This window comes from Emydura macquarii, unplaced genomic scaffold, assembly GCF_026122565.2.
Source record: "Emydura macquarii macquarii isolate MOO-44397 ecotype Brisbane River unplaced genomic scaffold, CSIRO-AGI_Emac_v2 contig_2325, whole genome shotgun sequence".
Classification (NCBI taxonomy): Eukaryota; Metazoa; Chordata; order Testudines; family Chelidae; genus Emydura; species Emydura macquarii.
This window is the reverse complement of record NW_027132462.1, coordinates 303214-318441: the sequence shown is the minus strand read 5'-3', so window position 1 is coordinate 318441 and position 15228 is coordinate 303214. Positions and strand designations below refer to the sequence as shown.

The 15228-nt window shown below is 47.5% G+C and overlaps 1 protein-coding gene across 1 annotated transcript; it reads left to right on the top strand.

The window, feature by feature from the left end:
• Positions 1 to 10999: 10999 nt before the first annotated feature.
• LOC137161585 (olfactory receptor 51G2-like) lies at positions 11000 to 11935 on the top strand. Its single transcript, XM_067560967.1, has one exon. It carries the CDS (start codon positions 11000 to 11002, stop codon positions 11933 to 11935), a length of 936 nt encoding a protein of 311 aa, XP_067417068.1.
• Positions 11936 to 15228: the final 3293 nt, after the last annotated feature.

The following is a 15228-nucleotide window of genomic DNA, read 5'->3' as shown; positions in this document are numbered from 1 at the left end:
GCGCACTACAGACACCTTGGTGGGCAATCCCAGAAGACATTACCCTACACCCAATAGTCCGAACACTCAGTGTATTATTGATGGTAATACAGGGATTAACAGTGATTGCTTTGATGGGCATGTGTTGCTATATACGACACCAAACAAGAAGAGCCATCCTCCAAAGTCATGTGGAAAAAGGTATGGAACTTACTATCAACACTGCCATGGCAACACTACCATATCAAATGCAATAAGGTTCATAATCATATATTATCACATATATCATATATTTTATATATTCACATATATTATAGCATTATATCAAATGCAATAAGGTTTATAAGCTATTGCATATATGATATATTTCATATATCCATATATATTATATCACTATATATATATCAATCAATATATCTATTAGAGGTATATTTTTAAACAAAGTATCAGCACTATAACAACAGTGTGAACTACTGAACCCCGCTCGGACCTAATATTCCCAGGCCCACCATAAGGGACCAAAAACAATTGGCAATAAAATCTGTCCATCAGTCGTACGAGGGAATGTGCAGACTAAGGGACAGATGGGGCATGAATGTATGGATAGCAACAAAGGAGGTGACCACATAACAGTGTTTAGCCCACTGGGTAACCTTTAAGTCCATGCATTATGCTTTTCTGGGACGATGGGTAAACATCCTCCCCATAAAAAGACAAAAAGTGGGTGAATGTAGAAAGAAGTGAGAGCTTAAGGCCTGTAAAACAAGCTAATGCCTAAATGGAAAAAGCCGAGTGAACAGAAATATAAGGGGTCACTCAAGTTAACTGAAATTGGCACAGGGAAGTGCTGATACTGCAAGATTGCCAAAATATTACTAAAATATGTAGCAGGTGCAGAAGGCACCAAGACTTCCTGACACAAAAGAGATAACCAACTCCCTAAAATGACACTTTGATGGATAGAAATGACTAAAAGGTGATAAATGGAGTTGTTTTGCCCAAATCACCCAGTTAATGGAAAAAGGTGTTATTAGACTACGTCAAGAAGGTGGCAACTACCTATGTCAAAGGGGGCAGAATGAAATTGTATGTAACAATGTATAAAAGAGGGTATCAGAGGGAACAACGTCGTCCGGTCTAGGGGATAACGGAAAGTCCCGCCGTTGGGCCGTGGCCATTGTAACGCCGCCTATACAAAACTGACCCAGAAATACTCTGTAAGTTACTTCTCATTGTGCCATACACAATAAACCTGGCCTGGGTGCCTTCGTTGCTCAGCTAATCCATGGTCGTGTTGATTCATTCGATTGTGAGAGCCATCTCGGTTTCCTGATCAGAGCTGGGACAGCATCTACACAGGGACACACGCACACAGCCTACACTGATAAACACAGGTAGCCAACACACCGTTCCACACCAGTGTTCTTCTTCCCTCCCCACAAATTGGTTTGTGGTGTTGCTATGTGCGGGTTAAACAGCAGTCATGCTCTGCCCTAGAGATGACTGCATTTATGGCTATTAACAATATCGTAAAGGTCAGGGAATTATGCCTATCATAAATGCAAACACATGGAGACTCTCTGAGACAGAAAATGCTTCTTGCTTCAGCTACTGGATCGAATCAGACACTGGGGAAGTTTGGGGTCAGATCCTGATCCAAACTGCCCTGCTCAGATTCCAAGCTCACCTAGACGCACAGGAACAAAGCACAGCACTGCTAGCCTGGCACCCCGCCTCTGAGCCCCATCCCTCACGCTAACTGAATGAAGTAACTGAGTCCCTGAGCGCCGAAACAGCACAAATAAAGAATGTCTCTAACCGTCGGCCATGGACTCGGGGGAGGCCCTTTCATGAAGGGCATGCGAGCTCTTTCTGCTCTGGCCTCTCTATGTAGCGCTATCAGCCAAAGCGACAGCCCAGTTTTTGCTGAATCCTCTACGGAGAGAGACTGAATTTTCCCCAGGGAAGCTGGCCTCACAGCATGACCCTGGCATGCCAGGCAGTGCCCTGTCCTCCTTTTACATGGGGGGAAACTGAGGCACGGAGAAGGTAAGTCACTCCCCTGATGTCTTACAATGACGCAGCATCAGCCCTGGGGGCAGAATATTGGATTCTTGACTCACTGCCCTGTAACCTGACCAGCCTTCCCCCAGCTATTATTTACATTTCAGCAGTGCTCAGAGGCAGTCAGCGGTTGGGCCCCTGTTGTGCAAGGCGCTGTACACACACCGAACCAGAAGATCATTCCCCTAACAGTTTATAATCTAATACTAAAACACTAGGAATTACAGGCTGTTGCATAAAAAACACTCAAATCACGGATGTCTCAAAAAGTGGGCTGCCTTCGAGAGCCGGGACCTGGATTTGATGAGACAGGAGGGCGTTTTCCCACGTTGCTACACGTTGCAATTTTTCCCTCCGTTCTCCCTTTCCTCCCCCGCAAACGCAGAGGCATCTCCCCATTTCTCTCCATCTCTACACTGAATCAGGTTTCGAAGAGGGACAACACAGCTACCTGGGATCGGCTCCTTTCTCTGGCTTCGCTGTTGCCACCCTATGTGCTTTGCAAGCCTTTGGGAGGGCGGGGAAGAAATGTGACCCGTGAAACACCCCACCCTCCAGTGTACTGCTGCGCCTGGTGAGTCTGTCCACCTGACATCTAGGGGCAAGTGACCAGGCCACGAACTCTGGAAATCACACTCCGCACTGGTCCACCAGAGTGAAGGGGCAAGTTACGTTTCTTTCCCCAGTCTTTGAAGCTGGCTGGCTGCCATGGGGAAAGTGTCACCCACTGTTCAGTGCACATGGTGCATCCCCTGTCCAGTCCACAGAGACTAGGAGTTGGGTCCTCTGGTAGGGATAAACCCTTATCAGAGCTGGAGCAACTTGGGCTCCTGGTGCCTGAGGGCCCTGGCTCAATCCCAGGGACTGGTCAGGGAAGTGGCTATCCCGAAGGCCTTGCTCTGCTTTCCCTGCACAGAAAGCAAACCGAGCATTCTCCTCACAGATGGGGTGACTTCATTTTACACTAAGGAGAAGCATCAGGGAAAGAACAAACAGCCTGCTGGAGGCGGAGCAAGCAGAGCATGAGTTTCACTTTGTAAAACCCTCCATTCTCTCTCCGCCCCAAATCCAAACTCAAATCCCTCCCTGCGCCCCAGTGACTCGCAGTCACAAGGCTACGCCCACTGACCCCCAGTCCCCAGCGCTCACATCTGCCTCGGGCCCTGACGTGCAGCTGCCTGGACCATTCACTAAGGGCCCCCCTCGCTGGGAAAGGCAGAGTGGGCAGAGGGAAAACACAGCTCTGAGCTGCACTCTGGGTGCACGGCGTGCAAGGCTGCCATCTGCTGAATTGGAAGCAGAACTGTTCAGAGGCGTGTCATAGCTCCTACACTGCTCCAAACTGCGGGAGATTTGACTTCAACAAAGTCCCACAGGAAGACGGTAGCAGAACTAGGAACCGGAGCCAGTCTCCAATGTGAGATACCATTTCACCTAACCACCAAACCATCCTTCCCCTGCTGAGTTCTCTGAGACTATCTGAGAATAGACCCCACATGCTGCATTGCTATCAATGAGCCATCCTGTTCTGTCTGCATCCCCCTCGTACCGCAGGGCAGAGCAGGAATGACTCCTCCTGCTCCTTACACCAGCTCAGCAGAGCCCCATCTTCTGTTCTGGGGCACAGTCTGATGCAGCGGCACCTCTAGCTCAGTGTTTGAGATAAATCTCTGGAACTACTAAGAGGCACACAAGGGCTATTTAGTCCCCAGCGGTGGCTACCAGGATGTCTGATGAAGCACACGGGCCCTCAGTGACATGCTGCAGTCGCGGGGTTCCCTAATTATTAACTATTATTACTTTCTCACATTTTATTTTGTCCAGTCCTGCCCTAAATGCTTTAGACACGTAAGAAACACAATGGAAGCTGCTGCTCCGGAGACCACACAAGAGCGGCCCTCTGAATTTCCCCACATTTGTTCTTCAGTTACAGGCTAATTAAACACATGATCTACCCTCTCTCTGGTCTTCCTTTTCCTCCCTCAGCAGAGCATTAACACTTGCCTCCCACCCACTACTCTCTGCAGTCCAGCCTGTGTCTGGATTCAAAATGGAAGGTAGGCCATTTAAAACACGAGCCCCTCCCCTGGGTGTGGTTATTTTAGTCAGGGGACTGGAGCCAGGGGCCCAAATATACAGTTCTGAGCACAGCTGAAATGTGGTGGGGTTTTTTTGTTTTTTATTTTATAAGAGAGAGGGGAGGAAAGAAGCCAATTGTTTATAGCTCAGGCTAGGGTTGGATTTACTCATGGTCTGTTTTCTTCCAGATCAAATTTTCTGTGTGCTGGGCCTTTCTCAAGTCAGCAGAAGAGGAGTTTAGGAGACCCTGATTTTTATTTCTCTCTTGCTTGAAGTCAGTGTAACATTGCCGTTGTCTCCACAGCTTCCCCTTCCTGTGACCCAAGCGGGAAATTCTGGCTCCCAGGGGCAAATGAACTTTGTAGGCACTCACAATGTAATCAGGTGGACTACGTATCTTGGGTATCAATAAGGATCTATGATAACTGATAACTGTTGAGCTGGGAGTGCAGGTTTGGGATCATTAACATCTGGAGCAGAGATTCCCCATCATGCCGTGCTTCCCTGTTTCTCTGCTCCCAGAGTTGAGTGCAGTCCCTGCCTTGGAATCTCAGTTCTTCATTCTGTATGCTAATGGAGATGTCTCCTTGTCACATCTTTAGTGCCAATGAGGCTAGGGGAGTTACCTTAATCCTGTCACCCTTGTCCAGAGGGGATTAGGTGTGTCTGCCACGGCCTGTTCATTGCTTTGTGTAAGCTTTCTTCTGATCAGTTCTGGTTCAAGCAGAGACTGGGGGGGGGAGGGGCAGGTCCTTGTTACTCAGCCAGGCTGGGTAAAGTGCCCTGCTTCCATAAGAACATGGAGCTGACAGATAACAGCCCAGTATCAAGCCTGGGCAGCTGCCTAGGGTGAGGGTGTTTGAATCATAGAAGGTTACAGAGGGAAGGGACCTCAGGAGTTCATCTAGCTCAAAAAATGGAGATTCCATCACCTCCTTAGATAACCCATTCTAGTGCCTCACCACCCCCATAGTGAAAAAGATTTTCCTAATATTCAACCTAGACTTCCCCTACTGCAACTTGAGACTGTTGCTCCTTGTTCTGTCATCTATTACCACTGAGAAGAGCCTAGCTCCATCCTCCCTGGAACCCCCTTTCAGGTAGTTAAAGGTTGCTATCACATCCCCCCTCATTCTTCTCTTCTGAAGACTAAAGAAGCCTCAGCCTCTCCTCATGTCATGTGCTGCACACCCCTATTCATTTTCGGTGCCCTCTGCTGGATTCTCTCCAACTTGTCCACATCCTCTTTATAGTGGGGGGCCCAAACTGGACACAATACTCCAAATGTGGCCTCTCCAGTGCCAAATAGAGGAGAATAATCACTTCCTGTGATCTGCTGGCAATGCTCCTACTAATGCAGCCCAATATGTTATTCGTCTTCTTGGCAACCAGGGCACACTGCTGACTCATATCCAGCTTCTTATCCACTGTAACCCCCAGGTCCTTTTCTGCAGAATTGATGCCTAACCTGTCGGTTGTGAGTCTGTAACTAGTGCATGGGATTCTTCCATCCTAAGTGCAGAAGTCTTCACTTGTCCTTGCTGTCCCTCATCAGATTTCTTTTGGCCCATTCGTCCAATTTGTCTAGCTACATGCATTCTAGTCCCCTCAGATTTAGTGTCATCTGCAAACTTGCTGAGGGTGCAATCCACCCCATCCTCCAGATCATTAATGAAGATGCTTAACAAAACTGGCCCCGTGACTGACCTCTGGGACACTCTGTTTGTGACCGGCTGCCAGCTAGACATTGAGCCCTTGATCACTACCCATTGAGCCCAATGATCTAGTCCGCTTTCTATCCACCTTATAGTCCATTCATCTCACCCACACTTTTTTAATGTGCTGGCAAGGATACTGCAGGAGACCCAGGGCCTAAGCATAATTTCTTTGGGCCCAGTACAAAGTTGTAACACGGGCCCCCTCCAACACACATACCACAATCCCTCATCCATCCATACAATCTCATGAGCTGTGAAATTTTTTTCCTCATTGCAATCGGGGTTACAGCTTTCCACTCTCTCTGCAGTCCTCTTTGCCCTCTACAACGGCCTCTTCAGCAGATCCTGTGGGCAGTGGCTACTGTGACATGCCCCAGTAGCACATCGCCGATGAACCTGTGCTCCCAGGGAGCTGGAGAGGGTCCTAGAGCAGTTGTGGAGGCACAGAGATTGTGGGTGGGAGGGCCTGGCTATCAGGGGATCACTGAGATCTGTGCATAGCTTTGGGGATAAATGGATGCTGAGTCACCATGTTTATATCTCATGGAGAAGGGAAGGGACCTGCCCTACTGGGACAATCAGATAAATTTCCAGGTAGGAGCTGTGTGGAATCTTCCCTCCCCAGTCTGCATACTGGGTTTGTAATGCAGGAAAGGGGGCTGCCGGGGAGAAATCTGACCCTACATAACTATTATTAGTTTACATTGTAGCAAGAGTGCAGCTGTAACAGCACCTTCAGTACCACTCAGACATCCTCGAGGGACCCCTGTGATTCCTCTGAGCCGTACGCACAGCGCTGACAGCCTGGATTGCAGGAATAGAGCATGCGGCAGGGCTTGTGCTGCTGTCCAGGTCGGTGGCATCACTGAGCATCCCCTGTGACTGGGCTTCCTGCAGTTTGCCATTGGCCATGATGGGTTTAAAGCTGGCACACATTGAACCAATCAGCTGAGGGTCCCAGGTGGCCAAGTGGCCCCCAAGAAAATGGGCAAACGCTTCATAAGGACAGTTGCAGCCTGTCTGAGCAGACACTGCCTGCTGCCCGTGCAAGATCTCCACTGACTCCTTCTCCGTTAGGGTGCAGATCTCTGTTGGCAGCTGCTCCCCTTCTCACAGGCATTGGGTACGTTGGCAGGTTTCTGTGTCTTTAAATCTTTCAAACGCCAAGGGAAGGGTAAAGGCTGCCAGCTGTTGCCATGGGCAGATGTTCTGTGCAGCAGCAGCTGACTCTGCTGGGCTGTGGGTGTGACTCAGTGACAGGGGCTGGAAAGCAGGCAGCACTAGGGAGCTGGGGAACCCTCCACTTCTTGTGCCCGTGGTCCATGCAGGATCATTCCAGGTACACAGAAACCTCAGATTCAAAGGGAGCTTGGAGTGTGAAAACCCCAATGCTCTGAGACAAGATTTCTCAGTGGGTCCCATTTCCCTCTTCAGCTATCCGTCGATAAAAGGATGATGTCTGCTAAAGGGTTCTTTGGTGGATTTTTAAGTGACTGTAGAGTGAGAGGCCAGGGAAAGAATATTGTATATGCTGATCCCAATTTCTGCACCACTCCGGATAAAGGCTGCAGATTGATATGACAGAACCTGAGAAGAACCTGTCAGCCACTAACCCAAGGATAGAGGAGTTATTAGCTGCAAAATATTCCCCAGAGCTTTGTTTGCTGACATGTGATTGAATGAAGGCTGAGGGGCTGCAAACTTTTCTATTTCTGAAGGAATCCAGATGACATATGTTATGTTTTAAGTCCCCCTTTAAGCTGAGAAATCGTCTCTGAAAGAAGATCTGAGGGAAAGAATGAGTGTACATATGTGTGTGCTAGAGTATAGATGTTTAGAAGTTACAGGAAAGAGTTTCATTGTAATACAATTATTACAAACCAGTCTTTCATTCCATGTATGTCTATGGAAAGCCAGCTGCGAAGTTGTTGGAATCTGTACAGGAAGGAGCCGGGGTAACTTTACAAATTCATGGGTTTTCCATTAGAAAGTATTTCAGAGCTATTCCAAGTCCTGTTTGCAATGGGTTTGTGCTATTAACTCTTTGTTCTGTGAGCACTTGTATGACACAGTCTCCTGGTAATTGACCAGAAGCTGTTTCTAGTCCTTACATCCAGAATCCTGCACACGATAACTCTGCTACACTTGTGCAAGACTTGCCTAAAAGTCATGGGATGACAGAACCGCTGGCCTGTTTTTCAGCAAAGAGGAGAAATGAGGTGCCGGAACCGGGATTATATTAGGCCAGTGGTTCTCAAACATTTTGTACTGGTGACCCCTTTCACACAGCAAACTTCTGAGTGCGACCCCCTAACCAACATGGGCACTTCCCCATTGCCTCTGGCCCCTGGAGGCTCCTCCTCTTTCACCCCAGCCCCTTATAGGCTCCCCTCCCCCTGTACCTCCCATCTGTGCGCACCTGGGGAAACTGACCTGCATTACATGTACAGAGTGGCTGGTATTACTGCTCACTGCCCCCTTGAACTCTGCTCCTCCGGAAACCCCAGGGGCTGTGCAGGAGGGGAGCAAGGAGCAATGTCAGGGCTCCCTGCATCCCAGAAACGTGCCCTTCCTGGGCTGCATAAGGGCAGGGCAGAGAGCAGCAGTTCCTGATAAAGACATTTCATGGGTTTGCATCTCTCTGTGTTCCGTGCTGATTTCTCTCTGAATACAAGGACTTAACATAACAGTCACCCCCACAAAATGGCAACCCTCAATTTGAGAACCAATGTATTAGTAGTTGTATACAATTGTAATAAGTATAAGACCTAAGTAATGTGGTCATAAGGCCTGTAAAACAGGCTAAGGCCTAAGTGGAAAAAGCCGAGTGAACTGGAGTATAAGTGGAAAAAAACAAGTTAACTGAAATTGGCACAGGAAAGTGCTGATACTGCAAGCATATACATTGCCAAAATATTACTAAAATGCAAATTATGTAGCAGGTGCAGGAGGCACCAAGATACTAAGGAGAACTAACTCCTTAAAATGACACTTTGATGAATAGAAATGACTAAAAGTTGATAAATGGAGTTGTTTTTTCCCAAATCAGCCAATTAACGGAAGAAGGTGCTATTAGATTAGTCAAGAGGGTGGCAAATACCTACGTCAAAGAGGGCAGAATGAAATTGTATGTAACAATGTATAAAAGAGGGTATCATAGGGAACAAAGTTCTCCTGTCTAGGGGATAACGGAAAGTCCTGCCGTTGGGCCGTGGCTATTGTAATGACGCCTATACAAAACTGACCCAGAAATACTCTGTAAGTTACTTCTCATTGTGCCATACGCAATAAACCTGGCCTGGGTGCCTTCGTTGCTCAGCTAATCCATGGTCGTGTTGATTCATTCGATTGTGAGAGCCATCTCAGTTTCCTGATCAGAGCTGGGACAGCATCTACACAGGGACACACACACGCAGCCTACACTGATAAACACTGGTGGTCAACACACCATACCACAGTAATTAGTATTAGTGGTTGTTAAACAAACATGGCTGAATAACTTGCACACTCAGCTGGATATTAGTGCAAAACTGCTCTTTGCATTACTCACCGTTTGGTGAATCATAGACTCATAGAAGATTAGGGTTGGAAGGGACCTCAGGAGGTATCTAGTCCCACCTCCTGCTCAAAGCAGGATCAATCTCAACTAAACCATCACAGCCAGGGCTTTTTTCAAGATGCACCTTAAAAACCTCTAAGGACAGAGATTCCGCCACCTCCCTAGATAACCCAATCCAGTGCTTCACCTTGCTCCTAGTGAAAATGTTTTTCCTAATATACAACCTACACCTCCACCACTGCAACTAGAGACCATTGCTCCTAATTATGTCATCTGCCACCACTGAGAACAGCATAGCCCCATCCTCCCTGGAAATGTCCCTTTCATGTAGTTAAAGGCTGCTATGAAATCCCTCGTCACTCTTCTCTTTTGCAGACTAAACCTGCCTAGTTCCCTCAGCCTCTCCTCATAAGTCATGTGCTCCAGCCCCTTAATCATTTTTGTTGCCCTCTGCTGGACTCTTTCCAATTTGTCCACATCCTTCCTGTAGTGGGGGGCTCAAAAGAAGACACAATACTCCAAACGAGGTCTCACCAGTGCCGATTAAAGAGGAATAATCCCTTCCCTCCATCTGCTGGCAATGCTCCTACTAATGCAGCCCAATATGCCGTTAGCTTTCTTGGCAATAAGGGCACACTGTTGACTCATGTCCAGCTTCTTGTCCACTGTAAACCCCCAGGTCCCTTTCACCAAGAGCATTTGGTAAGTGAAAGTTAAGAGAGCCCGGTTCTGATCAAATTTACACCTGTCAAGCTGTAGTGATGCTGTTGCAGTTAATGTTACTGAACTCAGAACCTGCCCTTAAGAATTTATCCCATGTCCTGAAAAGAGGCAGTGTTATAATTTGGACTCTCGAGAGCGGAGAAAATAAAAAAATATATAATAAGTAAATTAAACACATTTATAAAAAGCATCAGTGCAGGACAGATAAATATAAAGACCATTTTCACCATGTTTTTATACACCTGGAATAATACAATGGGGCCACACTCAGAAAAGGAGGGCAATGGGACCAATAGTTTAGGAGGATTCAGAGAGGGACTGGATGCTTATATGGGGAAACAGAAAATCCAATTATAGAAGTGAGGATTTTTTTAAAAGTCTCAGGAGAGCTATAAATCTTCCTGACTTACACCACAAAAGATGTCTAATTAGTGCATGTTAGCAGGAAACTTTCCCTGGGAGCAGGTTATCTCATAGCTGTCTATTGCAGAGTTTCTTCTACCTACCTCTGGAGCCTAGTACTGGCCACTGGATACTGGGCTAACGGGACTACAGATCTGATCCAGTCTGGTAATACCTATCAATGGTGAACATAAGAATAAAAGAGCGGACATTTTGTGTCAGACCAATGGTCTATCTAGCTCAGTATACTGTCTTCTGACAATAGCCAACATCAGGTACTTCAGAGAGAATGAATAGAGCAGGTAATCATCAGGTGTAAATCCAAGACTGTTTTTGTTGATCTGCCTTGAACTACTTGAAGTCTCTAAACTTGCAGTGAGAGTGGAATGATGTCCTGTTCTGTATCATCCAGTCTCCTGTTATTTTTCCTTTCAGGAAGTAAAGTACAAAATTCCTCGGACCTGCCCAGTGCATCATGTCAGCTGTCAATGACTCCAAATTCCAACCTGCTGTTTTCCTTCTCACCGGAATACCTGGCCTGGAAGACGTCCATGTCTGGATTTCTATCCCCTTTTTTTTAATGTATGTTACTTCGATATTAGGAAATTCATTAATTCTCTTCATTATAAAAACAGATCCAAACTTCCATGAGCCAATGTACATTTTCCTTTCCATGTTGGCTGTCACAGACCTTGGCATAACAATATCCACAATGCCAACGACACTAGGAATATTCTGGTTTAACTCTAGGGAGATCAGCCATGATGCCTGTTTTGCTCAGCTCTCCTTCCTCCTCTCGTTTTCATTCACTGAATCCTCCGTGCTCTCGTCCATGGCCTTTGACCGCTTTGTTGCAATCTCTCACCCTCTCAGATATGCTTCCATCTTAACCACGCCTAGAATAGCCAAGATGGGATTGGTGTCTGTATTTAGAGGGGTGGGCCTAATATTCTCACTGCCCATTTTCCTGAAACAGTATCGATACTGTCAAGCCAACATCCTCTCCCATTCCTACTGCCTGCACCAGGAAGTTATGACGATGGCTTGTTCAGACACCAGATTCAGTATCATCTATGGCTTCTTTTTAACAGTCTCTTCAGCGGGGTTGGACCTGCTGTTCATCCTCCTATCCTATGTGATGATCCTCAAAACAGTGTTGAGCATTGCATCCCACACGGAGCGCCTCAAAGCTCTGAACACCTGCGTCTCCCATGTCTGTGTTGTCCTGCTTGCCTACATCCCACGGATTGGCTTGTCTGTGATATACAGATTTGTGAAGAGCTCTTCTCCCTTGGTTCAGAATGTCCTGGGCAACGTCTCTTTGCTGATTCCACCCCTGATGAACCCAATCGTGTACAGCATGAAAACCAAACCCATTTGTGCAAGGATAATCAGGTTGTTCGTCAAATAAAGAGTCAGTTTATTACTTGGCTGCAGCGCAGGTGACATGAGAGACGAAAAAAATGGGCCACCTATTCCATCCAAGACAATAACATCCAACAGGACATGAGCTACGCATCTCCCTCACCAGCTGAGAGACTGTGTTTGTGTAGCGCCAGGGGTGCGTGGGATGTTATCGTATGAAGAGCTGTATCGGTGTCAGCTCACACCTCAGAATTGCTGTGGATACAGCCAGTAGAGAAGGAACGTGGATGTTCTGTCCCATTGTACATGATCTGTCACTGTCCCATCTCTGGTTAAACACCCCGGGGCCATGAGAAAAGCTGCAGAGCTGTTTTGCAGTCACAGTCCTGGCCCTTCCAGAGCACTCTGGCTGCTGTGTGATCCATGAGTCGTTTCAAAGAGAGGATTAAAGCAGGAGACACAAGAGAAGCCATTCAGGCCACCTCAACCCAGCATCCTGCCCTCAGGCAGAGCAGAGCTGTGTGTGAGTGAGGGTCGCGCACTCAGGTGTCCTGGCAAGAGACTCAGGACCAGATTCCTTTCCTATCCCCACCAGTTGTGCTGCCCCAGCCATGCAAAGGGCTGGATATGGGCCTCAGCTGCCCAGGAGAGAAACAGCCAGCTCCTAGCCCAGCCCAGCCATTTAATGGTCATAAGAGGGGATGTTTCAGGGACTCTCCCCTTTGAGGGTGGGAGAGGCCAGCAGGGTCAGTCACCCCTTGCTCCACCGTTTGGCCATTTAATGGTCCTGGGACTTTAGGAGCTGACCGAGGCCTAGCAGAGGCAGCTATGGGGAGAGAGGAAGATGGTCCCAGCTGGGGAATAGTTCCTGCTTCGGGAAATCCCAGCCTACTGCTTCTTTACGGGCCTGAGAGAGGGGCCTTGTAGTGCAGGTCAGGACCTGGTTCCCCTCACTCCCTGCCACCTGCAGGAGCCATGGGAGCAGGGCCGGCTGCCTCTTCTCTCAGAACATGGCCACAGCAGCAGGGGAAGGACGGCTGCCCTCGCTCACCCTGAGCTACCGAGGGGGCCAGCTGACGAGGAGCCAGGAAAGGTGTGGCGAGCCTGAACCAATGCAGACCCCAACAAGGAGGGTGAGGGGCTCCTGGGCAATGGAGGAGGGTGGGGCACAGGTTAAAAGAGCCTGTGTTTTGGAGAACAAATACAACCCCACACAGGGGGATCTTGTTTTCAGTCTTCCAGGCTGAGAGTAAGTCAGTGCAAGGACCTTAGAGGGAGGGGCAGGGTGGCTGCAGGGTACTTGAGGGGGCAAGGGGACAGGCAGTGGTGGCAGCCGTCCACAGGGACTTGGCCATGTGTGCTGTGCACTTTGAAGCTGTAAAAAATAGGCAGAGGTCAGCTCAGCTCCCAGGCTCCTCTAAACTCCACTGAGGCTGGTGAGGAACAGTTCAGAGAATCAAACCATTTAAGTGGCTCCTTGTTATCTCCGCTCCCCACAGCGCAGGGAGATCCAGCCGGTCAAGCTGGGAGGCTGTTCCTGTAGTTTGGGCTCTGCTCTGCATGTCAGGGTCCAAGGTTACACAGGGAGTCTGTGCCAGAGCTCGGAATTAAATGTAAGTTGCCTAAATCCTGGTCCCCTGCCTTAGCCACAAGCCCCTCCTGCCTTTCCCCAGCCACAGGACAGGAGCGGAAGGTCACAACCCGGAAGTAAAAGAGATCAAAGCTCTTCTCCTTTCTGTGCTTCTGTTGCACACAGCTCTGCATGTTCCTCTCAGATGTAAAAACATCTAGTCCTTTTGCTGAATCTTTCCCATCTCTTAAGCCACAGCAGCTGGTGGCCAGGATCTCCACACATTCATTATGCATAGTTTAAATAAAATATGAAATGATCAAACTCACTCGATTGTCTTGGGTTCTGTGTTTAGAGCAGAATTTATTATTATTTTTCAGTCTTCGCCAAGGCCAGGAGTCTGCCTGGGGATGTGAAGCACACAGAGCCGGACATGATCCCTGGGTACTTACAGGCTAAAATAGGCACCTGGATCTGGTATCTGGTGCAGTTAGCAGCATCAAAGCTGTACCCCAGCTAGAAGGGCTTGGTGTGGGATAGGACCCAGCAATTGGGTATACAGGGATCCCTCAGCCAGGGCTTAATAATAAAACGTAGTTCTTATATAAGACATGTCACCAAGAGATTGATAAACTGAACAGTAATAAGTCACCAGTACCAGATGGGATTCACCCATGTGTTCTAAAGTAAGTAAAGTAACTCATATGTGAAATTGCAGAACTACTAACTGGTATGTAACATATCACTTTAATCAGCTTCTGTACCAGTTAATGTGACACCAGTTTTTAACAAAAACAACGAGAGTCCTGTAGCACTTTAAAGACTAACACATTCAATTTCAGCAGGCATAAGCTTTCATGGGCTTCAACCCACTTCGTCAGATGTAGTTGGTAGAAATAATACAACAAATATAGGCAACATATATAGGAGGCAACATATACATATCCAAGGGTGTTGATAACAATATGGTAAGTGTATGAAAACAGGGTACTTGAGGCCTAATGACAACCATTGAGTAGGAGGTGAGAATGGGTGATCAGAGCAAATTACTTCATGTAATCAGAGAGCCATTCCAAATCCCTGTTTAAACCCAGTTTGATTGTGTCACGTCTGCAGATGATTTCCAGCTCAGCAGTTTCTCTTTGAAATCTGTTTTTGAAGTTTTTTTGTAAGAGCATAGCAACTTTCAGGTCAGAGACAGAATGTCCTGGGAGATGGATGTTATTATTTTTTATGTCTGATTTGTGTCCATTTATCCTTTTGCGTAGTGACAGTCCAGTTTGGCCAATGTACATGGTAGAGGGGCATTGCTGGCACATGATGGCATATATAACATTAGTAGATGTGCAGGTGAATGAGCCCCTTATGGTGTGATTGATGTGGTTAGGACCAGTGATGCTGTCACTAGAGTCGATGTGTGGGAAGAACTGGCAATGGGGTTTGTTGCAGAGATAGGTTTCTGGATTGGACTTCTTTTATGGTGTACGGTTGTTGGTGAGTATTCGCTTCAGGTTTGGGGTTGTCTGTAAGCCAGGATAGGTCTGCCTCCCACAGCCTGAGTGAGAGACGGATCATCTGCTAGGATAGGCTGTAGATCTTTAATGATGTGTTGGAGAGATTTTAGCTGGGGACTGTAGGTGATGGCCAGTGGTGTTCTGTTCTTTTCTTTGTTGGGTCTGTCCTGTAGTAGGTGACTTCCGGGTACCCGCCTGGTTCTATCAATTTGTTTCTTCACCTCCCCAGGTGGGTATTGTAGTTTTAAGAATGTT